At 45.1% G+C, this 26792-nt stretch overlaps 1 protein-coding gene across 4 annotated transcripts in view; it reads left to right on the forward strand.

The window, feature by feature from the left end:
• LOC127616375 (ephrin type-B receptor 1-B) overlaps positions 1-26284 on the forward strand; it is a 133667-nt gene extending 107383 nt beyond the window's left edge. The window contains exons 8-17 of one of the 4 annotated variants that reach the window (XM_052087935.1): positions 550-658; positions 1464-1528; positions 5789-5911; positions 6622-6869; positions 8012-8227; positions 17011-17160; positions 19878-20071; positions 20852-21007; positions 21884-23110; positions 25864-26284. In XM_052087935.1, the coding sequence (XP_051943895.1) occupies positions 550-658; positions 1464-1528; positions 5789-5911; positions 6622-6869; positions 8012-8227; positions 17011-17160; positions 19878-20071; positions 20852-21007; positions 21884-21992 (1370 nt within the window). In that variant the 3' untranslated portion in view covers positions 21993-23110; positions 25864-26284. Of the gene's footprint in view, positions 1-549; positions 659-1463; positions 1529-5722; positions 5912-6621; positions 6870-8011; positions 8228-17010; positions 17161-19877; positions 20072-20851; positions 21008-21883; positions 23111-25863 lie in introns of all 4 variants that reach the window. The other 3 variants (XM_052087934.1, XM_052087932.1, XM_052087933.1) reach the window with 3 other exon arrangements.
• Positions 26285-26792: the final 508 nt, after the last annotated feature.

Consider the following 26792-nt stretch of genomic DNA (forward strand, 5'->3'; position numbering starts at 1 on the left):
TTAAATCTCTTTTTTTTGTTTTTTTAAGATTTTGTGTGGGGTGGAGGCATAAGCCTCGATTAAGGTTTTTTACCGTTTCCATCCTTCTAAACACTTGTTACATTTATGTTTTAGAATACAAAATGAAGAATAAATAGCGAGCTGCTCTGCACCCCAGCAGCGGACGACGACGATGCAACGTCGCATCGCATTGTAGCCAGAAGTACAATCGTACAAATTTTAATGCAATTATTAGCGGACGTTTAATCATCCTCTTCCTTGTTTGTTGCCAAAGTGTAAAATTAATTTCCCGTTAAAAATCAACAATTCTTGACTGGTCTGAATCAGAAGGACGAAAAGTAGCGAGAAGACCCAGTGGGCACTATGTCTGTCTACATGTGTTGCCCTACCATTTGTGTTCAAATATCAATGGCTGAAGGGGTTACAGCAACAACAACAACACAGCAACAGCATTCATGTCACACAATTTGGAAATGCTTCAGTCCTTTTGGAGTGTTTTGTAATGAAATGTGGTTAATAATGTGTGGGTTATTTTTTTTTTCATTTTAGAAGACTTCAAATCAGAGCTGAGGGAGCAACTTCCTCTAATTGCGGGGTCAGCGGCTGCAGGAGTGGTCTTCATTGTTTCTTTGGTTGCCATCTCGATCGTGTGTAGCAGGTAACCGCAATTTCCTTTGAGCGCCCGCAGTGCAGAAACATTTTTTTTTTCCCCCTCTTCGTAATGAGATCCTAGCCAACATGTCCTCTTATGTTTATGCTGTTTTTCCTCCACCATTGAGTTCCCTGGGACATTGAAGCAAATGCAGGGGTACGCTCGTGTTAACATAAATGTATCGCAAATAATGTCAACTTCATGGTAACGCCGCCACCCTTGTGACTATTTATACAATGCGGCTTTGCTTTGCGGTAAAGTGTCAATAATGTCAAGTTCAGGATTTCATTTCGCAATATAATCCATATTTGCCTGCAGTCACATTGATCATCATTTCCCCGGAAAGTACGCGGTACATAAACACACTCAAATGAGCTTGTTATATTGCATAAATGCAAGCAAGCATATTCCACCGTCCGGCATCATTGCACAGAGAAGTTAAACTGTTGCAACTTCTGCCTTGTTAGTGAAGTCGAGCTGATTTAATTTGGCATTAGCCGGTCACTCTGCCACATCGCTCAGGCGCCCTTGCTTTAGATATTTGAAGGTCACATTTTCTGCTGAGCCACGCGCAACTTTGAGCCTTCACAAAAGAGGCCGGGGCTCTTTTGATGGCGCATGAAAAGCAAAGTGATCCTATCGAGATCTAATTAAAACTCAAAACTTAATTTACCACCGTGGACCTTCCCATTCACCGCCGTGCAAACGATTTCGTTGCAGCCGCGTTTTATTGTGCGGTATTTGCGGCACCCTTGTGTACAGCGTTTTGTCATGTTGCTCATCATTCATCTGTTCCTCATTAATGTGTTAGGAAAAGGGCCTACACCAAGGAGGCAGTCTACAGTGACAAGCTGCAACATTACAGTACAGGACGAGGTGAGTCCACCATCGAACCCAAATCTAATATAATCGCAATGACTTGATTGGGAACTGGTTTACTCCAAGGGTCCCACTCCACATACAGTAGTACCTATCCAATTGTTCTTATTACACTGTATGAACACTGAGTTCATACGTTCTGGGCTTCTAATTTCCTCTATCCAAAATTAACAGTTTTCCCACAATGTATTTATTGTTATTTTTTTTTACCCCAAAATTTGCCAACAGATTCCCATTTAAAATTCCAAATGTTGAACTGCTTCACTTCACTTCAGCTCCCCACTCCAACAACTGCACATTGGCATTCACACACAGCAAAGACATTTTGTAGTTCATCTACATTGTCTTGCAATGTTTTGATAGGTGTGACTCAGTTGTCAATTCAACGTACAGGTGGATCTTGTAGAGAAAAAAAAATATGAGGTAGATATTGCGAGGAAGAAGCCAACTGTTCTAAAATTCATTCTCCTTTCTTTGCGGCAACGATGCTGACAGACATCTCTCAAGACTTTACCGTGGCTGTGAGTACGTTGTGTAGTAAGCGCTCCCCTGACACTGACTGGGATGGAGCCTGGAGGATACACAGAGCTTCAAACGCACTAAAAAAAAAAAAACACCAAACAGTGTTGTGGCTCCAATAAATAGTCTGTGCTGTCGACCTCGCTGTCAGTAAAAGGGCTCACTCGAGGGGATAGAGCTTTGTCGAGCTTGACGCAGCAGTGGTTCCAACTTATTCTTTGTTTCACTGCCCCAGCAAGGCAGGACTCATTATAGATGCCACGGGCCAGAAGAGCCGAAACCGAAATGCCGTGAAGACGGTCGATGAATCAAAGTCATCAATCATCAAATACGTCAATTTGCTGATAAGAGATCCCATTCTTTTTTTCTTTAAACAATGCAGACCTCCCTTCCCCCGCAACCCACCCATCCCAGAATGCATTGTTGTCTTTCACTCTCCCCTAAGATGGGACTGACAGTTTGGTAATTACAGTATTCAGCGCAACAATAAAAACGAGTCGCTAAAGCAATTGTTTAGGATGAAATTTCGGAAAATGTGCCAGCTTCGCATTGAGACACCTTCTTTTCCAGCCGTTGCCACACACGTCAGGTGATGTGTCCTCAATTTCAGCCTTGTTAACGTGTCAAAAAAAAAACGATGCTGCCTGGACTAAAAATTTAGCAATGTGGCTGGAAAAAAAAGAAAATAAAGATAGCAAATTAGTCAGATTAGTCGGGTGTGTTTGTGAAAGCAACCGCTGATCTGCTTGATGGGCCTCAAACGCCCGCAGTGTCTTAAGTAAGCCTCAACACCATGTCTGAATGTTTTAGATCATATTTCTCCACATGTCCACTTCCTGTCAGCTAATTACCAAAATGTGGTGACAAAATTTGTCATGAAATAGCTCAACAAAACATCACTGCTTGGATCTAGCTATCTAGCTATTGAGCTATCTGTCTGTCTAGCTTGCTAACTAGCTAGCTAGAGCTAGCTAGCCAGTTCTCTGTCCATCTGTAATTCTATCTATAATTCAATAATATATAATATAATATAATATAATCAATAAGAGAATAAACTCATCTAACAGAATTGATGATGGAATTGCACTTGTAAAAACTGAATCCATTCCTAACCGTACTTGTGATACTATTCAAATATTTTCACAGTTGTAGTTTACATTGCCGTCTGGAGGACTGCACTAAAAATCAAACAAGTATTTTGTTCCCCTCAGGTCCCTAGATAATGTAGATAAGTAGCATAAATTCTGAATGTGAGGATCTCATTAATTAGTACAAGTGTGAGGAATGTTTTGGCCATTAATTGTATGATGAATTTATGTACAAAGTTCACAGTAATTAAGCTTGACTGTTGATTTGTAGGTGCATTTGGGCCATTTGTTAAATGAACAAGGCAAACCAATTGTGGGGTGAATGCTGGACATTGGTGAAAGTAGAATGGTTGAGTGCAGTGCAGCTAACTGTAATTCACAGGCCTGTGTGCATTGCTGAATGCATTATTAAAAAGTGAAGTCAATAAATCATGAGCCGGTCTAATTTTTGCCAGTTTGCCACTTTATTCAGCCGTCTAATTGGGACGAGCAATCCATTTAAGTCGTGAGTTAAGTCCTTTTTGTTTGCCGGAACTACCATTAACCTCCCGCTGGAAAGATCTGTTGCTTTCAAAGCTGGGTAAAAATAGGATGGCGGTTTGGATACATTTGCTTCACACACCCAGATGAGGGTCTTGTGAAATATTGAAGCAAAAAGCTGTTTCTTCTCTGAAATGGCCATAAAAAGATGAGTCGGGATAACACCGTGCGGAGAGTTACATACTGTTGGGTTTTAAATAATTGATGAAAGTGGTGTTAGAAATGGGGACTGGAAAATAATGGGCTGCTGTTATGTATGTGCCACAAGGACATGCCTGCATTTGTGGTAGACTGCCTATTTGATTGTGGCCCCATATGTTCCTTGAAGTACAACCATCATCCAGGTTGATATATCGAGTCCTTACCAGCGGTGCTGCAGCAGCTTGGCAACACCAATAAACGAGACCCTTTTTTTATGGAATGCCGAGCTGAGCTATAAACCCTCTAATGGATTACCTTGAATCTAATCTGAATGGAATCTCTAATGAGCAATTAGGTTCACGCAGACAGGGTTCAAGGCAATTAGAGCCGTAACCAGAATCAGCTTTAAGTGAAGATAGAGGTGAGCCGCCTTGATCCTTCCAAGAGCAGACCTTATCCTCTCGCTATCGCTTGGGACCCTTCCATCGCCGCGTGTGTTATGCAAATGAAAGAGGGCACAAATTGACTTGATGGAGATGGGTTTATTCCAATCATGCCCGCCAAGGTTTTTCCTACTCCGCCAAAGAGGTTCTGCCTTCAAGCGCCACTGCAGAAATGATGTTTTGACATCAACTTATTTACGGTTATGTCCGTCTTGGAGCGGAGTGTATTGAATATATCGAATGTGTTTACAAGTTCTTTTCAGCAGCAAGGCCCGCCCGCTCTGTCAGCACAGAGAATCTGGCAGTTCGCTTGTGGGTCCCCGGAACTGCGCTTACCTATGGTGGCCCAGTGGCATGAAGCGCAAGTTGATGGTGCAGCGGTTTTTATCTCTTTATGAGCTTGTGCAGAGCTGTGGGCAAAATGGGTTCTCGCACTTAAAGAGTTGAGAGACTGAAAAGCGGGGAGGGGGGTTCTCACTCATCAATTTATTCACCTTTCTCGCTATCTCATTTTACTCAGAGAAGCGAACCTCTGAAGTCAAAGTCCCCTGAGGTCATAAAAGTAGAAAACATCCACCAAACTGTGCCGTTGAGAGTTGCACAAAACAAAAAGGCAGTATTAAGAGTTATTCACCTTTTGCTTTTAGGGACACTCCCAAAAGAAGAGCACTGGTCTCATGGAATGCTAAGATGCTAATTGCACAAAAAGAGAAAAGGAATATAGTGTACGTCGCAAGTTATGTTCAGTAAGCCGGCTCAAAAGCCTTTGACGGATAGTCAAAAATGATTCCAAATAGAGGCTTCAAGCTATTAGTTGTCACTACCAGTTGGAAGTTTTCTGCCAACAGCCGCATAGCTTTGCTTTTGAAGTCCGTTTAGCATAATGCTAACAAACATTGCAAAACTCGACAGATGGGCGAACATACAGCACCGTCGCTGAGTTATAATCCTTTAAGCAATGGATATTTGAACACAAGCAGTGGAGCAACATATAACAGTACGCACATGCATATAGTCTTGATCTTCGATGAAGAGCGGAGAGCTGAAATTGCCAACACAATTGTTAATTGTGTTGGACATTTGTGGTTCCACCCTATGACAGACTGCCTCCCCTTTTGCAAGCTCAGACATCACTCATCGACATTTCGTTTTTTATCTTAATATGGAACTTAAACTGCCCGTTTGACCTTCCACCTACTCTTGAATGTGTGCGATGAGAAGTGTTTCGATCCAGCAGTAGCCTTTCTTTTATTTTAAGGAGAATCATATGTCAAGTTTAGTTGTCCTCATTAATAGTGTTAAAAGCTTGCAGTGACGGGAAGCACTGCTGTGTCACCATGTGATTGAAGTTACGACCTTCGGGTCAATCGCATTCGTCAGCCATTAGCACAACACATCAGCCAAATGAGAAAAAAAAACAGATGGGGTTTCTTCTCACTGGGCACCTTTGGTTGTTCTAGAACTCTCTTTGCGAGCCGACATGTCTAACTGCCCCTCACCACTGGGCTGCCCGACCCACTTCTCAGGCTCACCAGGGATGAAGATCTACATCGACCCCTTCACGTACGAAGACCCCAACGAAGCCGTCCACGAGTTCGCCAAGGAGATTGATGTCTCGACCGTTAAAATCGAGGAGGTCATTGGCGCAGGTATCGTCGTTCCGCCTCTTTTGTCTTTGTCGCATTGTGCTGTGATGTTTACCTCTCGGTCGTCACACACAATTTAGTCAGGGTTTCAAAGTCAGCCAATCGGGGGGGGGGGGGGGGGGTTCATGGACTTGACCTGAATAAATGCTAGCTACTATGGGATATAGCATAATGTCATTAGAAATTAGTATTGTCCCGCATGTCCTCTGCTTTTCTGATTATACTTAATTTCAAATATGTTCTACCATTCTAACCCCCCACCCCCACCCCCCACCCCCCATTCATGAGGGGGATGTAATTATGTTTGATGTCTTTGTTTTCTCGGGTAAGCAGTTTCTGTTTGCTTTGATTCGAGGTGTTTCTTCCGTCTGCATCGTCTGTATAGCCTTCTAATGCCACGTGATTGCTTTGATCGAGGTAAAAATAGGACTGCTACTAAAGTTGAGACTGAAATAGCTCCTTTGAAATTGGCCTTCTCAGCATGCGATTTGAGAGGGACTGACGTAGCTTGAATTGTGGGACGATTACCATGGCTTCTCAGTTTCGAGAATGTCATTTGTTATTTGACTGTCGTGCGTGGGGGAATCTGCAGGACATCTGTAGATGACTGAGTACTTAGAGCCCAGGGACCACAAAATCCAAAGTCACGAAAGAAACCAGAGAAAATTGAATCTTAAGAACTTCTTTGTGATGACATTGGCTTATTCTTCTAGGTGAATTTGGTGAAGTATACAAGGGCCGTCTGAAGCTGCCCAGTAAGCGGGAGATCTTTGTCGCCATCAAGACCCTGAAGGCAGGCTACGTTGAGAAGCAGAGGCGTGACTTCTTATCCGAGGCGTCCATCATGGGTCAGTTTGACCATCCCAACATCATCCGCCTGGAGGGGGTCGTCACGAAGAGCCGACCAGTCATGATCGTCACGGAGTTTATGGAGAACGGAGCCCTCGACTCTTTCCTCAGGGTGAGCGACTGTCTAATGGGAAGCTGTCAAATGATAGTCATGATTTGATCCTCATCATTCATGAACTGTTGCAGTCAGACCAAATGCGTGTGAGGCATTAGTCTACGAAAACTAATTGGCAAATTTGGCTGATAACGTTGGCGGTAATGCCCCCACTTTTCCACATTTTTCAGCATAGCTCCATCTGTTCGAACCGTTGCCTCAAAGGCCCAATTAGCGTGTATTCTTCCTTGAGTTTCATGTCCAGTGACTGCGGAGACTTTGTCCCAGCATTGGTCGACATGTCAGTCGCTACGTGCAGCCTTCATTGGACCATCTACAGCGCGGTCGTCTTGCAGAATACCGGTCAATCGTTACTCGGTGGCATGAAAAATCTATTTACTGCAGCCTCCATTTTGAGAGGAGCCAAATGAGGTGGTTTGGGCATCTGGGTAGGAAAGGCTTCCCTGATGAGGTGTTCCAGGCATGTTCCATTGGGAGGAGACCCCAGAACACCCTTGATAATGCCTCAGGATCCCCCCAGAAAAACTGGATGTAGAGGAATAAGGCACTCTGTCAAACTCGACAGTTGGCCTGTCTTGTGTTCACGCGCTTCGAGGCCTTTCAAAGAGAAAGGTTCCACTGTATGTTCGTCATTTTCAAATACTATCGTTAATCCCCGAAGATATAATTGGACTTCCGGCGCTTTGTTTTATAATAAGAAAGTTCATCAAAATTCAATTCACCTTTTTTTTTCCCCCTTCAATCTCACGGGTGACTGCGCAGCGCCGCTTTGATCTCAGGTGGGCTTTAAGGGGCTCTTTGAAGCCGGCTTTGCTAGCCGCCACTTCCGACTTGTTTCCATCGATCCGTTTCACCCTTGGTATTTGTTGCGATGTTCAAAGCACCTCGGAGCGTTCACACAGGGGCAAGGCTGCTCGGCACCACATGCTAAAAAGAGAAGTTAACAAGACTTTGGAATGAACACGAGTTGCATTTGCTTGATTGAGGAAAAGAATTTCCCGATGGAGATTTTCTACGGCGCAACCCCAACCCCGCGACCATGTGACGTGATCGATTCAATTCTTCCCTTGACGAACGAGCGTTTCACAAACCCTCCCTGCAAACCTTGCCATTGAATCTGCCCTCTCTTTGTTTTGCAGCAAAACGACGGTCAGTTCACAGTGATCCAGTTGGTGGGAATGATGCGCGGGATCTCGGCCGGCATGAAGTATCTCTCCGAGATGAACTATGTGCACCGGGACTTGGCCGCACGCAACATTCTGGTCAACGGCAACCTGGTGTGCAAAGTGTCCGATTTCGGCCTGTCGCGCTACCTGCAGGAGGACACCTCTGATCCCAGCTACACCAGCTCTTTGGTGGGTACCACCGTCCCTTTAACTCATCCACTGCCAAAGACGTTTTTAAACGTCTTTTCAGACTTGGTCTAGAATTGGCTGGTACTGAATGAGTTAATGGTCGTCCGTGAACATCACGTCAGTCAAATCCGTTCCGAATCTCTGTGACAACTTTCTATTTGAAGAAGCAAGCAAGCTTTCCGTCCTATTCATCCTCCTCTTCCTCATCATCATCATGTTCATCACCGGTCCTCTTTCCGGTGTTCCATAGTCACGGTGCCGTGGTTCTGCTTCTGTCACATCTTCATTAGTGTGGAGACAAGTCTCCTCTGGGAAGGCTCCTCTCTCGTTGACATGCCCAGAGTGCGGGGGGAAACCAAAGGGCATGGCGCCCTCTCCAACTGACAGCTCCCATCTCTTCCGCATGCCCGCCTTCCTCTCCCGCCTTCTCTTTCACTCATCGTTCATTATTACGGGGGCATCATGGGAGGCTTTGGCTCCTCATTAACTCCTCCACACCACAGATCTGTAATTATTAGCAGTCATCGACCGCCTCTCCTTTACCTCGTTCAAAACGCATTCGGATACACGGAGCGTGCGGCAAAGGTGTGTGTGTGGCAATACACAGTAAGCAAAGGGTGTCCCGGGTGTCTGGTTTATCAAGTTTGACCTCATTTACGGTGCTTTGAGATTTAAGTGCCAACAAGCTTGCTTGACTGATATTTAATCAGAGGTGACGACACTGTTTGGACGACCCTTTGTAAACTCACTGACCACATCATTGGATGTACCCTCAGAGTCTAATGAGATCCAATACCAGAAATATCGGAAAACAAGGTCGAATCGTTCCTTGCGGTTTCGGCGTTGATTCGCAATGGACATACAATGTGCGTCAGAAAAGATCCAGGACTGGTTTCAGTTCAAACCCCAAATCAAATAAAGTTTTGCTCGTCGATGTGGGCCAGATGATTGCATATCCAAAGGCAAAGGACAATCCAAGGCTGCTTCACCATGACAACACGCCTGCTCAGTGTGGCCTGAGCATCTGACGGTTCCTGACCAAGAAGAAAATTGCCTCCTGGAGCAACCTCTGGACTCATCCGACCTGGCTCAAGGTCATTTTTTTCCCCTCTTTCCCAAGCTCAAGGGGATAATCAAGGGAACTGGTTTTGAAGATGCGGATGGCATCAAGATGGTCGCGACAATGGTGCTGCAGGATCTCAAAAGAATTCAGCTATTCAGCTCGTTTCAGCTATTCATTGAGGAACGGCAGAAAAGGCTGTGGGCAAATTTCTTAGACTCATGGGAGATTACTTTGAAGGGAAAAACTTTGTTGTCGTTTGGATTTGAAAGACATTTTTTGTGATAACAGTACTGACACACTTCATATCCCGTACTTTTTGGTTTGTTTCCTGACAGCCATTTGTTTTCGATGACCAGTTTCTTCAGAATGCTTTTCTGAAGTTGTACCTTTCCTCAATTTGCCCTCAGGGGCAGTTAATGCAAATGATGTATTCTTTCCACTCTGATTATACAGCATATTGGCACTTTGGTGGTAATTCTGTATATATTATGGACGAATATGAATATTAATACCTTGTGCTATAAAGTGGGGGGCTATTTTAGGACTACCTTGTGATGTATTTTGACACATGCAAAAAGCGGAGATCAAAAGCATGCAGGTAAATAGCCCGGTGAGTCAGTGCCTGCAGGTTCAAAAGATTTCTTAAAATATATTTCTATATATATTTTTTTCTTGCAGTGAATACTGGAAAATGAATCAAAAACATGTGTATAAGTCTCCAAGTTCACGTTCGGGTAGAAACCCGCTCTCGTCCACAATTCCTTCCCTCGTTCTCATTGTGCTGAATTCTCAACGAACCTTTGAGGCGGCACTACGCTTTTGCACGGAACTGCACATTGTGCAGATAGGGACCTCCTTGTCATGCTGATCCTTTCGCTAACGTGTTTAAGGTCAACGTGCAAACATGCTTCAGGCGATGTTGGGGGGGGGGGGGGTTCGCCTCATCCACTTGGCTCGACAGCACAATTAAACTATCCACGCTCCTCTTCCCTCCATGACCTGCTCAGCTATGACCTGTCGCAAACCAATCAGCGAGCGAGGCTGCCGCCGCAGACGAGGCCGGGGGAATCGAGAGAAAATTAAATTGCGCTAACATGCCGTGATTTACATTGCCATCGACCTCCTCCCCCGACAAATTAATCACCGCTTTTTCCGACACTGCTGTTCTGATTCTTCTTTGCAGTTGTTGGCAGAGCTATTACAGTGCGCGCGACATGGTTTCACGCCGATGCAATGCTGCGGGGTTTTCGCATCCAAAGGGGGTTGCCCTTAGCGCTCTGTAGGACGCTCGCCGAAATTAGGAGGCATTTGGCTCGTAAAACCGTCGACGAGACTAATGGCGCTAAAGCACATAACTCCTCAATTCCTTTTGGAGTAGAATTCCCACCACGATACAGTGGTGCCTTCAGAGAGTTTAATTTGTTGCGCGACCACGCCGGTAACTTCAAACGTTTGTATCTCAAATCCTTGTTGCCCACTGTGATGAATAGAAATGCCATTAATCGGTTCCAAGCCACTGCAAAAAAAACTCCTACTCTTGGAATGACACACTTTTCGACACAGTCCTTTGTATATTGGATGTCGTGACGTATAAGTACTCATAATCTTTTGATCGCTTGCTGTTTTCTTTCCACTGACTCAGCTGATGATGTGGAAAACATGCCCACCACCCGCCTTTCACATTCTGTTAACGTTGCTCAGAGAATGCATACTTCCGTATGTTTGCGAGTACTGTGCTGTATGACGACCCCCCACGCCCCCCCTCAACCCCCTTCCCCGGCTCCCCAGGTGCATTTTCCTGTGGCCGTGTGTTTGTTTGTGTCATTGAGGCTGAGAGAGGTTGAAAGGCGAGGTCACACGTAGCTCGCAACAAAGCTCGTCCGTCAAATCCCCGCGACCCGATTGACATTCTCTGCGCGCCGCTCCACTGCTCGCGCTGTTGTGTGAAATGCGTTGCTGTTTTCTGTCACTTGGCTGTTTGCTATTTTGCATCATTTCACCCGCCCCCGGGCTCCATTTTCCATTGCATATTGTTTATGGAATGCAAGTTTCAGGGTCAGTTTTTCCAATAATTGGTGTAAAGATGAGTTCTTTTGAGGGTCTCAGTGTCAAAACAAAACAAAAAGAAAGGAGACCGTCCTCATTTAAATCTGAATTAAACCGTTAAATACGTCTTGCCGTGCAATTGCCTGGCAACCAGTTGAGGGTGTCCCCCCGCCTACTGCCCGAAGATGCCTGGGATAGGCATTTTTTTAATCCAATTTTACACTCAGTGTAAAATTGTAGGCATTTTATTCAAATAAATATTAATTTTGAACTAGTCCCGATAGATATTTTTAAGCGCTGCTAAGGAAGCTCACATAGTTTTTGTTTTTGTTTTTCATCTAGCCTTTGATGGTACGAGGTAAAGAGAAAAAATCTATATTTTGTTGCCATTCTTGTCAGTCGTTCTACAAGGCCTGACACTTCAGGCTATTTTTCATCTTGAAATAAAGAACCTTTGTTTACACATGTGCAGGCGAGGTTAAATATACGCTTCCTTCTAGTGCACTATAAATGCAACATTCAGTGTCTGGAGCAGGCATCATGCTGCTTGAGAAGAGTCATGTAATCAAATGAAATGGCTTTGCCGTTATTCTCGTCGGCTCTTAGCATGGGCCGACTCCAAATTACCACATTGGTGACGGGCACAGATGCTTATTTTCATCCAGCAGTGTAAACCAATGCAAAGTACGCATGTGGTCCCCCCCCCCCCCCCATCCGCACCCCCCCCGTGATAAGCATGAGTCACCGGTGCAGTGACCAAACACGACGACCTGTATCTGGCTTCCCCACCTGGGCAGAGGCTAGGAGTACCGCTTGTGGGAACTGCATTCTTGAAAGACATCGAATTTATACCTGCCGTGAACCACAGTATCGTAGCAAATCACACATAATAGACAATATGGGGAAAATAAAAATGATGACACTGTAGCTAGCAGTTGGGAGAAACTTCCAAACGTTCCACTTTGATTTCCAACCACGCCGCCCACCCCTGCCGTGCTGCCAGAGTCAGGATAGAGCAGACCTTGATTCACCATCTGTGTCGGTTGTTGCGGTGCATTTCGGAAGCAATTGAAAGTTTGGTGTTCCATTAAATCGTTCAAGGTGGATTCATATCGCCCTGTGTAATTTGAATTCAGTTCATGTCATGGCTTTCGGGCAGAGGAATCGCATCTCCCAAACCATTATTTTTCAGGATATTACCCCCCCCCCCCAAAAAAAAAAATTTAACATCCTTAAAATCTGATTTTCCAAACTTTCAAAAAAATAAAAAATAAAAAAAGACAAAAATGTGGGTGTGAATATGAAATTTAGCATATATGGACACAGGTTTCCCCCGCAATAGTGGCAATGTATTAATTCATTCATTCATTCATCTTCCTAACCGCTTGATCCTCACTAGGGTCACGGGGGGGTGCTGGAGCCTATCCCAGCCGTCTCCTGGCAGTAGGCGGGGGACACCCTGAATCGGTTGCCAGCCAATCGTAGGGCACACAGAGACGAACAACCATTCGCGCTCACACTCACACCTCGGGACAATTTAGAGTGTCCAATCAGCCTGCCACGCATGTTTTTGGAATGTGGGAGGAAACCGGAGCACCCGGAGAAAACCCACGCAGGCCCGGGGAGAACATGCAAACTCCACACAGGGGGAGGTCGGAGCTGGAATCGAACCCGGTACCTCTGCACTGTGAAGCCCACGTGCTAACCACTGGACTACCGGGCCGCATGTATTAATTTGATGTACATTTCAAGCACTGTCCACATAGCAACAAAAAAAAAAATCTTTCAAATGAATGACTTGGAGATCTGGAGAAAGTCCTTGAGGACATTCCCGTCCGGTAGCTGTCACGCCAAAAATAGTGTGTGTGGGGGGTGAGGGGGGGGATGCATACTGTGCTCCAGTTTGGTAAGACTCATTTACAAGAGCGTCGCCGCCTATTCTCAACGTGCTTTAAATGAATTATCAGGCCAACGCAGTCGCCAAATATGATCGAATTCAAGCACATCAGAACATGCAGTTTATACGGATAGCTCGAGGAAATGCGCGCTTCTCAAGTTGTGCAATTTGGAGAGCGGTCAAAATCTTCTGAGAAGACGTGACAAGATCCTACGTTCCGTATGTTCGAGGTTATGTTCGTTCATCCGTGTGCATGTATTGCATGTACTATTCATGTGGTTATAACAACGCAGAATAAGCAAGTAAGGGGATGGAAGGCCAAGTTCCCATCCGATTTTGTACGACAAATGTTAATCCTGGCAAAGTGTGCCTCGTCCTAATGAGCTGTGAAGGCTGGAGCGAAAAAAAAAAAAAAGAATCAATGTAAAAACGTGTACTTTTCATCATCGGGAATCGGGTTTCGTCTGCTGAGAAATGAAAGCAAATAGATATTTCTACTGTGTTGACCGCATAGCGGTCATCTGGAAGACATTTTCTCAAGTATAATAATGGAGTTTATTGGGCTGTCAATCATTTTCGCCCAGATTAACCTTGGGAGGCGCGGTGTGAAGTGCACATTATTTATCTTAGGTTTTATTTATTTTTTTCCTTCATAGATGGCCATTTTGTGTGATATGACGCTCCTCGCTCAGGCAGCGCGAGGATATTTCAAGAATTCTTCTGTGAATAGCGCCGACATGGCATCATGCCGTCAAGCATGTCTACGTCGACGACGGCAAAAAAGCTTTTCTATCGCAACCGTGCGTGACTCGACCGTAGAAGTGTTAAAAGACCCGCGCCCGTCCTCTTTGCCAGAAATTCCCGCGGGTGGTTTAGAAAGCCAGCATCTCCCCCATGAGACTCCACCCCCCCCCCCTCACCTTTGCTTTTTTTTCCCGTTCTTCATCTTGCTGTCACTCTTCCCCTCCGCAAAAGCGTCCCTCCATCCCGTCCGTTCACTTTGGGCCAAACATCCAGAAGCGATGGGTTGCGCTCAGGATTTCATTAAAAAGATGTTGACGGAGTTCTCTCTGCGGGCAAATAAATGTGCTCAAGTCCATTTGAGGCTTCATTGTTGGGAAATGGATTACTGAATTGCAAGAGTGGAGGAAATAGGAGACGGGAATTGCAAATTGAAAAAAAAAATAAATTGACAGATTCCGAATTTCTTTATATATATATATATATTTTTTTTTTTACGATTTGCGGTATTTGCTGCCTAATAGGGATGCCTGATATTCAAGTGGTGTATTTACTCATATTTTTCATATTCATTTGATGTCGGACCATTTTGACTCAAGATGTAATACCTTCCTTTGTTTTTTTTGTTTTTTTTTTTGGTTTCTAGTCTCAGCGTAATTTGTCTCGCTTTTATTGAGGCAGTAAATGTGTCGTAACATTGACGACTTGGAGAAGGGACCTAAAAATGTTACTGTCGCTGTTTTAGGCAGCAAATTGCCTTTTGTTGCATTGTGTCGACATTCATGTGTAGTCAAGGGTAAAAAAAAAGTTTTTTTTTTTTTTTGCCGCAACAATCAACCAGCAAATAGTGTTGATAGAAAATACTATTTTTTCTGTCATTGTGTTGGTGTACATGCACAACTTTTAATTGTACTTTACTACATTGATATCGGCGATCCACTGCTTAGCGCGTTGACCTCACAGTGCAGAGGTCGTGGGTTTAATCGCAGCTCCGGCATTCCTGTGTGGAGTTTGCAAGTTCTCCCCGGGCGTGCGTGGGTTTTCTCCGGGTTTTCCGGTTTCCTCCCATATTCCAAAAAAAACATACATGGCATGCTGATTGAACACTCTAAATTGTACTGAGGTGTGAGTGTGAACGCGGATGGTTGGTTGACTCTAACCCATCCAAATAGTTTTCTCCCTGCTTCCTCGTAGGGGTGAGGGGGGCCCCCCCAAACCACTTGAAGTTTTTCTGTTGACACAAAGTCCGCCTTAATTCTTCTCATCACTTTTCGTCCACCCAACTCACCTTGGTATTAACATGCTTCTCTCTCTACTGAGGAAAGTGTCAAACACACGTTTTCCTTTTTCTATTATCATTTTCTTTTTTTCTTCAGAGCGGAAGCCGTTCAGGACTTATGAAAAGCAGGATTTTTTGGCAGCGCTATCACTGGCCCACAGCCGTAATTACCGAAGGGTTTGCTTTGCTGCCTCCCGACCCGGCCGCCCTGGAACTGTTATTACTTGTCGGTCTCTTTGCAAAAGCCGGCGTCTTTGCCCGGGCCATTGCAGCTTGTATCCAAGCGGGGTGCCGCGGTGTGAAATCTGATATTAATATGGAGCAAAAACAGAAGCGAGTCAGTGACGTTAAGTAAGTTGCAATATGTGTGAAAATGAAATGTTTTACCCCGAGTGACTCTCTGTTTACGGTAGAACCTTTGCAGTTGAAGTGTTGAAATTTCAACCCGAATCTCATGTGAATTTTGCTTCCCTTCTCTCGACTTGCGCACGCAACGTTCCGACCGCCGCCGGGCGTCGTGACATGAAGTGACGATGAGACCTTGATGGCGAAAGCAATGAAGTCACTTGAGCTCGACTCCTCCAGTGATTGATTTCTCCCTCTCAGTGTTTTGAGTTCCCGTTGAAAAGTAGAGAGCGGACACGTGGACTGCTTCTGTGTTTCCAAACTGGTTAACTTGGCAAAAGTGGACGTGTTGTCTCCGTGCGTATGCGTTGCACCGACGACAACGCACATTCCGGGTCAAATGTGGAATCTGTCCACAGGCCGACACCCCTTTAAAAGTCAAACCCTGAAGAAATCGACGTCCTGAGCAAAGGCCTTTTTCAACACCTCCGTGCACTGCCTTTGACGAGAGTGTACGTTCAAGATCACACATTTTAAGATGACTTCTCACCGGCATGACAAACTGTGGCTGGATTACTATTCATTGTGTGCATTCATCCCCATCTCTGCCACCCCCCCACCCCCACCCCTCCCAGCCTCCTCGCTCAGGCTTGGTTTGTTTTTCCTCGGTGTCTGTATCCAACTGTGGCTTATCTGTGAATTCTCAGGTTGGGCTAATTGGCATTATTAAACCAGTGGTGGGCTGAAGATACGCAGCTTGACTGTCTGCCTGTTTACACAAAAACTATCAATGCCTCTGCGTGCCTATTTGGGAAATTGGACAAGCAGCCGTCAGTTTCAATAAAAAAGAGATCGCATGGCTTCGCCGGAGGCTCAGGTAGTCCAATTACAAGCAGGAGCCCACGTCTATCTGCTTTCATTTAAAGCGCGGGCGGGAAGACGTCATCGGTCGATGCGTGAAGGGCAAACGCTGTCGGGAGCCTTTCCCCCCGAGACGATTGTCGAATCTTCTGTAAATGTCCCAATTGATGCAAGGGCGGAAGAAGGTAGAGGTTGGAGGAGGAAAGTCCAAGGGACTCCAATTAAGTCACTGTTTTGATGCCCTGCGACTTGATAAAAAGTAAAGAAGGCGAGACTCAACTTTCAGACGCCCACTTGAGACGTGTTCAAGTTTCGACGGAAGAAATAGAAATTGGCCGCTCATCTCATTGTTTGACCTTCGTTGTCTTTTCCCTCTTAATGAAAACCAGATACTGCATGTGAGGGGGGAAAAAAATGACTTGGACTTGCTTGGGACCTGAAGCTTAAACTTGAGACGTTGAGATAAAACTCAAAAATGATTGTAAATGACAAGTTTTGATGACTGAGCTGTTTCTCTTATTCGATTTATTTTTATTTTTTTTTCTCGTCAGGGTGGAAAAATCCCTGTGAGGTGGACTGCGCCGGAGGCCATCGCATACAGGAAGTTCACGTCCGCCAGCGACGTGTGGAGTTATGGCATTGTCATGTGGGAAGTGATGTCATTTGGAGAGAGGCCCTACTGGGACATGTCCAATCAGGATGTAAGTGATAATCATGATAATAATGACGAATTCGGAACAAATTCAAGGACTCGGGCCGTGGTTTCAAAGTGGCACATTCGATGGCCGTTTAGTCCTTTTTTAATTTTCCAGTTTCCATGAAATGTTCAATATGTCCGGAATATTATCGAACAATAATGGTTCCTCCAAGAAAAATAAAATGAAGCTGATGGAAATACATCTTTACACCATCTTAATAACAGAACTCATACTCTCTCGTCTTATACATTTAAAAAGATATATTTAAAAAAAAAAACGCTAAATAAAAGCAGCTTTGTTTAAGGTATGTAGATAACCCAAATGTGCTTCACATAATTAAAAGTCAACCATTTTTAAGCAGTCACAAACAAATCAGTGAAAGGCATTTAAAAGCAAAGTAAATGAATATTTTGTGTCATAAGGCAATAGAACAATGTGAACCATGTCAGAAAATCTGAATAAATGTATCATGAGTAAAATCACATGGAACATAAATATTGATGGGGGAAAAAAAAAGAAAGACATTCATTCATTCATCTTCCGTACCGCTTGATCCTCACTAGGGTCGCGGGGGGTGCTGGAGCCCATCCCAGCCGTCTCCGGGCAGTAGGCGGGGGACACCCTGAATCGGTTGCCAGCCAATCGCAGGGCACACAGAAACAAACAACCATTCGCACTCACACTCACACCTAGGGACAATTTAGAGTGTTCAATCAGCCTGCCACTCATGTTTTTGGAATGTGGGAGGAAACCGGAGCACCCGGAGAAAACCCGAGCAGGCCCGGGGAGAACTGCACTGTGAAGCAGACGTGCTAACCACTGGACTACCGGGCCGCCCAAGAAAGACATCTCATTACTATTTATAATTTCCAAGTGTTGCATTGAGTGTTCCTTTTAAGGGATAATAAATGATTCAATAATTCAATAACTTCTAATAAAAAATGGTCAATTCAACCCCGTGTGTACTTCACACACTATCAAGGATTTTAGCGCATGAAGTCGTTAAGTGGTCATAAATCCCAAGTTTTATCATCCTCCATCTTACGTTATCTTTGACGATGTCCTTGAGCGAGGACGTCTTCCAGGCCAAATCTCACTCCCACTCTCTATTTTACCTCCCGGAGAGATTTTTGAGCGCGGTCTACGAAGGGCGGCTTTGTTTCCTGCATCCGTTTTGGATTGGATCCGGCACGCGTAAAAACACAAGCAAACTTTGGAACTCTTCCCAAACTCTGCGATTTCTCTCTGTAAGCTACCAAAGCGACCATCAGGCCTCGGTGGATGCTGCTCCACGAGGACCATCCAATGCAACAGATGCCGCCTCAGTGGGCCAGCAGCAAACGGCAAACTGCCGAGGCCAATGTAGTGGCGGCAACTGGCGTCACTCAGCATGCCCGGCTGTCCGCTCTCTCTCTACACACACACAAACATGATTTAAAAACACACACCAAACTTCACTATGGATCATTTATCAAGATTCTGCTGAGTTGCGCTTCAACTATGCTGCGGCGTACAGAGCAGTGTCTAATTTTTTTTTTTTCATGATGGTATCTTTAATACTCAATTTCACACCCGCTTCTTATCTCACAGTGATGCATTTTAATGGAAAATTAAATCCGCAGACAGAAAATGTACAAAAAAGTCAAACACGGACTAAAACATAAAGATGTGAAGATCTGTCAATGATGTCGGCATCGCCACGCGCGACCAAGATGACCGATGTGAAAATTCAATCACATCAAAGTAATATTCCTCAAAAACAAAGCAGAGATTCATTCATTCATCTTCCGTACCGCTTGATCCTCACTAGGGTCACGGGGGGTGCTGGAGCCTATCCCAGCTGTCTCCGGGCAGTAGGCGGGGGACACCCTGAATCGGTTGCCAGCCAATTGCAGGGCACACAGAAACGAACAACCATTCACACTCACACTCACACCTCGGGACAATTTAGAGTGTTCAATCAGCCTGCCATGCATATTTTTGGAATGTGGGAGGAAACCGGAGCACCCGGAGAAAACCCACGCGGGCCCGGGGAGAACATGCAAACTCCACACAGGGAGGTCGGAGCTGGAATCGAACCCGGTACCTCTGCACTGTGAAGCCGACGTGCTAACCACTGGACTACCGGGCCGCCCCAAAGCAGAGATTTTATTCCTAAAATGTCTGTTTGACTTAATGTCAGACCCTAGAAAATGTAGACATGACTTGACCAAACGGATCAATTGCGGGAAAATGAATAAAAATTGCATTTAAATAACTTAAATTCACTTAAAATGTGACCACTGAGCTCACTTACGGGAAAATGAAAACAAGGCGTATTTAAATAATGAGTCTCTGAAAATGTATCACAAATAAAAGTGACATCAAAATGCACCTAAAGATAAGATAAGATAAGATATCTTTTATTCGTCCCACAATGGGGAAATTTACAGCCTCCAGCAGCAAGAATGTATGTAGAAAGAAGAAAGGAGAAAGAGAAAAAAAAAATACTTGAAAACAAACAATTATAAAGGACAAAAGATTCTATGAAAAGCTGAACTGTACTTAATAAATGTACTACACCGGATTAAATTTTTTTTTTTAAATAAATGTACTGCACTTAAAAGTCAATTACACCCAAACTGGATGTAAAAAATGGATTGCACTGGAGCGATTTAAAATAAAAAAATGAATCCACTGTGCACTTATGCAACCCTCCACCTCCCTGGCATGTCCCGCAGGTGATTAATGCCATCGAGCAGGACTATCGTCTGCCCCCACCTATGGACTGCCCCAGCGCTTTGCACCAGCTCATGCTGGACTGTTGGCAGAAGGACCGCAACGTCCGGCCTCGCTTCACAGACATCGTCAGCACTCTGGACAAGATGATCCGTAACCCCGCCAGCCTCAAAGCGGTCGCCAACATCCCCGCAGTGTGAGTGGAGAAGACGAATCCAGTTATTGACGTCATGCCTTGTTGGTTGTTTGCATTCATGCGCCGCGTCGTCCGCACGAACCCGTTGCTGTCAGTTGCATCATACCTGACCCTTCCCCCGATCGTCGTGCGCAGCTTGCAAGTCACCCATGATGCATTGCCCGCATTTCACATTCTCTCTGTTTATTTTGGATTTGGTTGCTCACTCTTCTAGTTTAAATCCACTCCCAGTTGAATTGTGTTGACTTTGCCAGGAACCATATCCATTATTCATAAAACATACATTTGTCATGTGCCTGTTTATCATAGTTGCTTGTTATTGATCATACTAGTGTAGCCTGTTCGACCGGAGACAAATTCCTTGTGTGTTTCGACATACTTGGCCGATAAAGATGATTCTGATTCTGCTAGCGATTTACACGTGCTTTCAAGTGCCACTAGCTTAATACGTAATGGGGAACACCATACATCAGCTCATGATTAGCATCGACTGTACATGCCGGCGTTTTGTGATGTTTGAACACAAATGGTGGAGCAACACTTGAACATCCCAAATTTAAAAAATACTTGTTTCGAAACCCATGTGAAGAGGACCTTTGAAAAAATAATCACATATTATCTCGCACTTGCAAGTGCAGCATTTTTGTTGCACTTCTGTTATCGGTACTCAATAATTGTTTCCAAAAAGTGTGAATGGACGGTATGACCCGCAATCGAAATCCACCTTGTATCGCGAACATAAATAGCATGACATGAATTCTTTGTTTTGTTGTGCTGCAGGCCTTCTCAGCCACTGTTAGACAGATCCATACCCGACTTCAACACCTTCAGCTCTGTAGAAGACTGGCTCGGTGCCATCAAGATGAGCCAATACCGAGACAACTTCCTCAACTCGGGCTTCACGTCCCTGCAGCTGGTGGCTCAAATGACCTCAGAGTGAGTTTGACGAGCATGTGCATGTTCAAAGCCCGTATGACACTTGAGGGGCTCACTCAAGTCGAGTGTGCCTATTTTTAGCACAAAACTCTCACCCACCGGTAGCCAACATGCTGAATGAGACACTCAAAAGTGCACCAAAATATAGAAGTCATTAACGCAGTCATTTTATTTTTTTATTTTTTTGCAACAAGATGTGAATATATGGGCGGCCCGGTAGTCCAGTGGTTAGCATGTTGGCTTCACAGTGCAGAGGTACCGGGTTCGATTCCAGCTCCGGCCTCCCTGTGTGGAGTTTGCATGTTCTCCCCGGGCCTGCGTGGGTTTTCTCGGGGTGCTCCGGTTTCCTCCCACATTCCAAAAACATGCGTGGCAGGCTGATTGAACACTCTAAATTGTCCCTAGGTGTGAGTGTGAGCATGAATGGTTGTTCGTCTCTGTGTGCCCTGCGATTGGCTGGCAACCGATTCAGGGTGTCCCCCGCCTACTGCCCGGAGACAGCTGGGATCGGCTCCAGCACCCCCCCGCGACCCTCGTGAGGATCAAGCGGTTTGGAAGATGAATGAATGTGAATACATTGAAAATCCACGTTGAATACAATCTGGTCTGTGATTCTGGTTGACTTCCAAATGGTTGAAATTTCAAAATAATTTCCATCTAACACATCATAGAAGGTAAAGTGAGTCAAACTGTCACCATCAAATTCCTCAGTTATTGTACAGCCAAAAAGTTACCATTTCAAAGTAAATGTTTTGTTGCCACAAGCTTTCCATATCGTTCTGGTATAAAAAATATATATATGAATTAAAAAAAAAAAGATTCACTAGGAAATAAGTAAAAAGATGATTATTTTTTTGTACCCTCTGCCACCACCAGGGACTTGCTGCGAATAGGCGTGACCTTAGCCGGACACCAAAAGAAGATCCTGAGCAACATCCAATCCATGAGGGTGCAGATGAGCCAGTCGCCCACTGCTATGGCATGACAACAGGGGGCGCCGTGCCACGGAGCGGGCAGCATTCAGAGGACCACCATTAATATCCCCAACGGCGGCCCTCGAATGACTCGCGATCCGTCGGAACGCGGCAGGGTCGAGACCGTTGTCTTAATCTGATCCACACGAGGAGACCAGGGTCTACATTTCCACGCTTAGAAAAATCCACACGGAGCAGTTCAGGGTCCACGCTTGACACACAAGGAAAAACTGTGGTGGTTTTTGACCAAATGGGGGAGAATTCCTCGCCACTAGTCGGGATTACTTGTTGTACCTCTGTTATTCGGACTATTATAGAAACAACATGTGATCTGTGGTTTTTGTTTTTAACTGGTGTGCAATGAAGATGCCTTGACCTGGCCAGAGTTCAGTATGTAGAGTACTAACGTAATCAGTAGGAGTAATTACGGGGAGAAGAATACAGGGATGTGCAGTTGAATTGTCATCTTTTAGCTTCCATGTTTTAATTTAATTTTTATTTTAATTTTTTTTTGGTCTTTTGATCCCCCGCAACCAGACGACTCAGTCTTGCGTTTTACACTACCTGTAGATTCGTGGGTGTGGGAGGCCTTGCCCACGGTCAGAGAATATAAATATGTTTATCTCTTGCTAAATATGATTATATCTTTTCATAATAGACCTTCATATTGAAGGTGATGCTCATGAATGTGTATGTACAGGAGACTCTCTGCTTGCATTTTAGGCAAAAAGACTGGATGGGCCACATTGCATTGTGTAGCTTCCCGAGATGCCCCGCAAATCAATTTTTATGGACGGACTTGGGGATTGTACATCTTCGAGCGACAGGTGTAAAGGACTTGACTCCACCTTGGGGTGACGGATATGTTAAAAAGAGAAGAAAAAAAAGTATTGGTATTGTAGAGCGACGTGAAAATTGCTGTGTAGGAGTTCCAAAAAAAAAAAACAAAAAAAAGCATTTTTATGGGAGCTCATGTTTAATATGGATGTACACATGCTGTCAGTTGCTGGTGAGCACTTACTTTTGTACAGTTTTCTGTTTTTATTCCTCGTGCTTGTTAGCAGCGCATCCATCCGCAACGGAGGGAAGAAGGCGGTGGTACCTTGTTTCGGCCCGCCCCACATTCATGGTAAGCGTCAGCCAATCGCCTCAACACTACTGACGGCTGTTTTAAAACGTTTGGGACTGATCTGTCAGGACCCACAAAATATCGGGTTCTGCGATTAGCATGCTTTTTTTCCAGTTATTAGGAGTTCATTTTTAAAGTGGATTTGTTTGTATTTTGTCAAAAATGCTTTGCTTTAGTTTTTATTAGTTTCCGAGACCCAATTTGTTTTCAGTACGATACCAATATGAATGCTCCTACTAGATACTACTAGTACACATAACCTGATGATGTACTTATACCTTTCTCTCTTAATGACGCACATAATGATTCACAGAACGGACGCAGTGTAACCTGGTCCACGCCCATACTTAATTTTTTGTACTTTATTCATTCATTCATTCATCTTCCGAGCCGCTTGATCCTCACAGGGGTCGCGGGGGGAGCTGGAGCCTATCCCAGCTGTCTTCGGGCAGTAGGCGGGGGACACCCTGAATCGGTTGCCAGCCAATCACAGGGCACACAGAGACGAACAACCATTCGCACTCACACTCACACCTAGGGACAATTTAGAGCGTCCAATCAGCCTGCCACGCATGTTTTTGGAATGTAGGAGGAAACCGGAGCACCCGGAGAAAACCCACGCAGGCCCGGGGAGAACATGCAAACTCCACACAGGGAGGCCGGAGCTGGAATCGAACCCGGTACCTCTGCACTGTGAAGCCAACATGCTAACCACTGGACTACCGGGCCGGCTTTTTGTACTTTAGTTTGTTATTTTGCTAGTTTTCATTAACTACAACACAGTAACCTTAACAGCATTGAACCTAAAATAAGAAACAGCCGACTCTTCTTTGACCAGGACAACAACAAAAAAAAATCAAGACACAAAAAGACCACTCGAATAAATTGCTCATGACCACGCCGGCTGGAGCAGAGCGTGCAAGTTTGAAAAGCGTCGCTGCGCCGCTAGTGAGTTACTTTTGCATCTCGATGGAGTCGAAGTGAGCATCTGGGTTGACGTTCGCCAACAGATGCCCGGTGCCATTCTGACAGCGGACCAGTGGAGTTTATATTTGCATGAGCACAAAAAGGCTTTTAGTGTCATGCATTTCATGACACTCAAGCCAATCACAGTTGCCAGAATTGGTTTTGGCAGTGTTTTGGAACGATCGAACAAAACAGTGTATGGATGTATTTACGTACTGCAGTACAGTGTTCATGTTCAAACGGCTTTTATGTTAGAATGGGAGTAAACCCTGTCTTGTTTTTGATGAATACTTACTACACGAAATATTTTAATGTTGGTTGAGATGGCGTTACTGTTTTAGGGCAACAGTCCGAGAAGAAAATGTGTTTCCAAATCAAAACAAAATGATGGCAGACCTGAATGAGTGTTTGAGCTGTAGTGGGTGAAGGCTTCTTCCAGTTGGCAAGAACAAGTTAATAAAAGACCAAACACAATTTGTACAAAAGGCGGCCCGGTAGTCCAGTGGTTAGCACGTGGGCTTCACAGTGCAGAGGTACCGGGTCCGATTCCAGCTCCGGCCTCCCTGTGTGGAGTTTGCATGTTCTCCCCGGGCCTGCGTGGGTTTTCTCCGGGTGCTCCGGTTTCCTCCCACATTCCAAAAACATGCGTGGCAGGCTGATTGGACGCTCTAAATTGTCCCTAGGTGTGAGTGTGAGCGTGGATGGTTGTTCGTCTCTGTGTGCCCTGCGATTGGCTGGCAACCGATTCAGGGTGTCCCCCGCCTACTGCCCGAAGACAGCTGGGATAGGCTCCAGCACCCCCCGCGACCCTAGTGAGGATCAAGCGGCTCGGAAGATGAATGAATGAATGAACAATTTGTACATACAAGGTTTCCATTCGACAGCAACGACGTACGTCATTGTAAACCAATGGGAGTCCCCCTAAAAAAAAGGCTTCCGTTGGTCGTCCGCGACGCATTAGAAAGTGAAAGTTTTTTTTTCCATGAGCGGGTCTCCAAATGCCGCTTAAGATTGGCACAAATACCTGCGTTGGGATTCAATTAGACTGCATTAGCACTCCCATTTGGGCGCAGTCTCATCTGTTTGCTTTTGTCGACACGAGAGCCTGTGAATGAGATGAAGCTCGTTATGCAAACACTGTCATTCTGTTTTCGCCTTTGCCTCCGTTTGTCTCTGTCGCTAGCAAACTGCAAATGACACTCGGGGTGGTAAAAGCAAAAGACGGGGTTGGCGTCTCTCTCGGAGCCCCCTTCCATATCGAGCCCATTATTCATTCATTCATTCATTCATTCATTCATCTTCCGAGCCGATTGATCCTCACTAGGGTCGCGGGGGGTGCTGGAGCCTATCGCAGCTGTCTTCGGGCAGTAGGCGGGGGACACCCTGAATCGGTTGCCAGCCAATCGCAGGGCACACAGAGACGAACAACCATCCACGCTCACACTCACACCTAGGGACAATTTAGAGTGTTCAATCAGCCTGCCACGCATGTTTTTGGAATGTGGGAGGAAACCGGAGCACCCGGAGAAAACCCACCCAGGCCCGGGGAGAACATGCAAACTCCACAGAGGGAGGCGGGAGCTGGAATTGAACCCGGTACCTCTGCACTGTGAAGCCGACGTGCTAACCACTGAACTACCGGGCCGCCCTTTTTAAAATTATTTTTTTCAAAAATGTTCTCTCTCTAACTTGCCGATTTCACGCTTGTCATTTCTAAGCCGGGAGACGAGGTACAACCCGAATCATGACCTGAAATGGAACTTTCTCCTTTTGATCATTTCTTTCAGGCGCTTAGAAAGGCTTGTCACACTCTTTACACGCAGGCACGAGCTAGCGCACGGACACAGAAGAAGCCGTTCGAGGCAGCCGACGAGGAAGAAGGATCACCACGATGGCCAGGGAACCAGTCACGACCTCACACCATTCTATGGTACACGATGGATGAACAGGTCAACATTTGTGTTTGTGAAGATGAGAGTGTATGTGTGCGTGTGCGTGTGTGAGAGAGCCTTATTATGTACAGACATTTCTATGGGCACAGGTACATCGTATGCGTGTGAACATCTCCCTTTATTGGTTCGTTTCTGTTTAGCTACCACTTGTAAATTGTGACAAAAGTACACGTCCAAGAGTTTGTAAGATGTAACTTTTCGGATAACTGTTGTACTAAAATGCACCTAATAAACGCCTTGACTAAACAAGTCCATCCATCACCTGATGGTCTGACGCATCTATTTTTTTTTTCGTATTTAAACATGAGAGAAGGTGATTTAGGTTTTTCAGTAATTTTACAGCAGGCTTATCAGACATGTCTAATGTTTACTTTCACAAAGAACTGACTGCTTACATTTGAAGTCTGCACCAGTAATAAGAAAGCCATCACTCATAATAACAGCCGGGCAGAAAATAGCGGATTTAATCTCTCTCTAAAGTCAAAAATAATGCAAAATCTGATGCACAACAATGGCGTTTGTTCAGAGCGTGTGGTGCTCAGTAAGGAGCCATTGAGAAATAAAGAAACACGTGGAAAGAAAAGAGAATTGTGATCATGAAAAAAAAAATATCGTATTATGATACGAAGGACACCTTACAGAAAACATTCATTCATTCATTCATCTTCCTAACCGCTTGATCCTCACTAGGGTCGCGGGGGTTGCTGGAGCCTATCCCAGCTGTCTCCGGGTAGTAGGCGGGGGACACCCTGAATCGGTTGCCA

Source organism: Hippocampus zosterae, chromosome 15, assembly GCF_025434085.1.
Source record: "Hippocampus zosterae strain Florida chromosome 15, ASM2543408v3, whole genome shotgun sequence".
NCBI classification, from domain to species: Eukaryota; Metazoa; Chordata; class Actinopteri; order Syngnathiformes; family Syngnathidae; genus Hippocampus; species Hippocampus zosterae.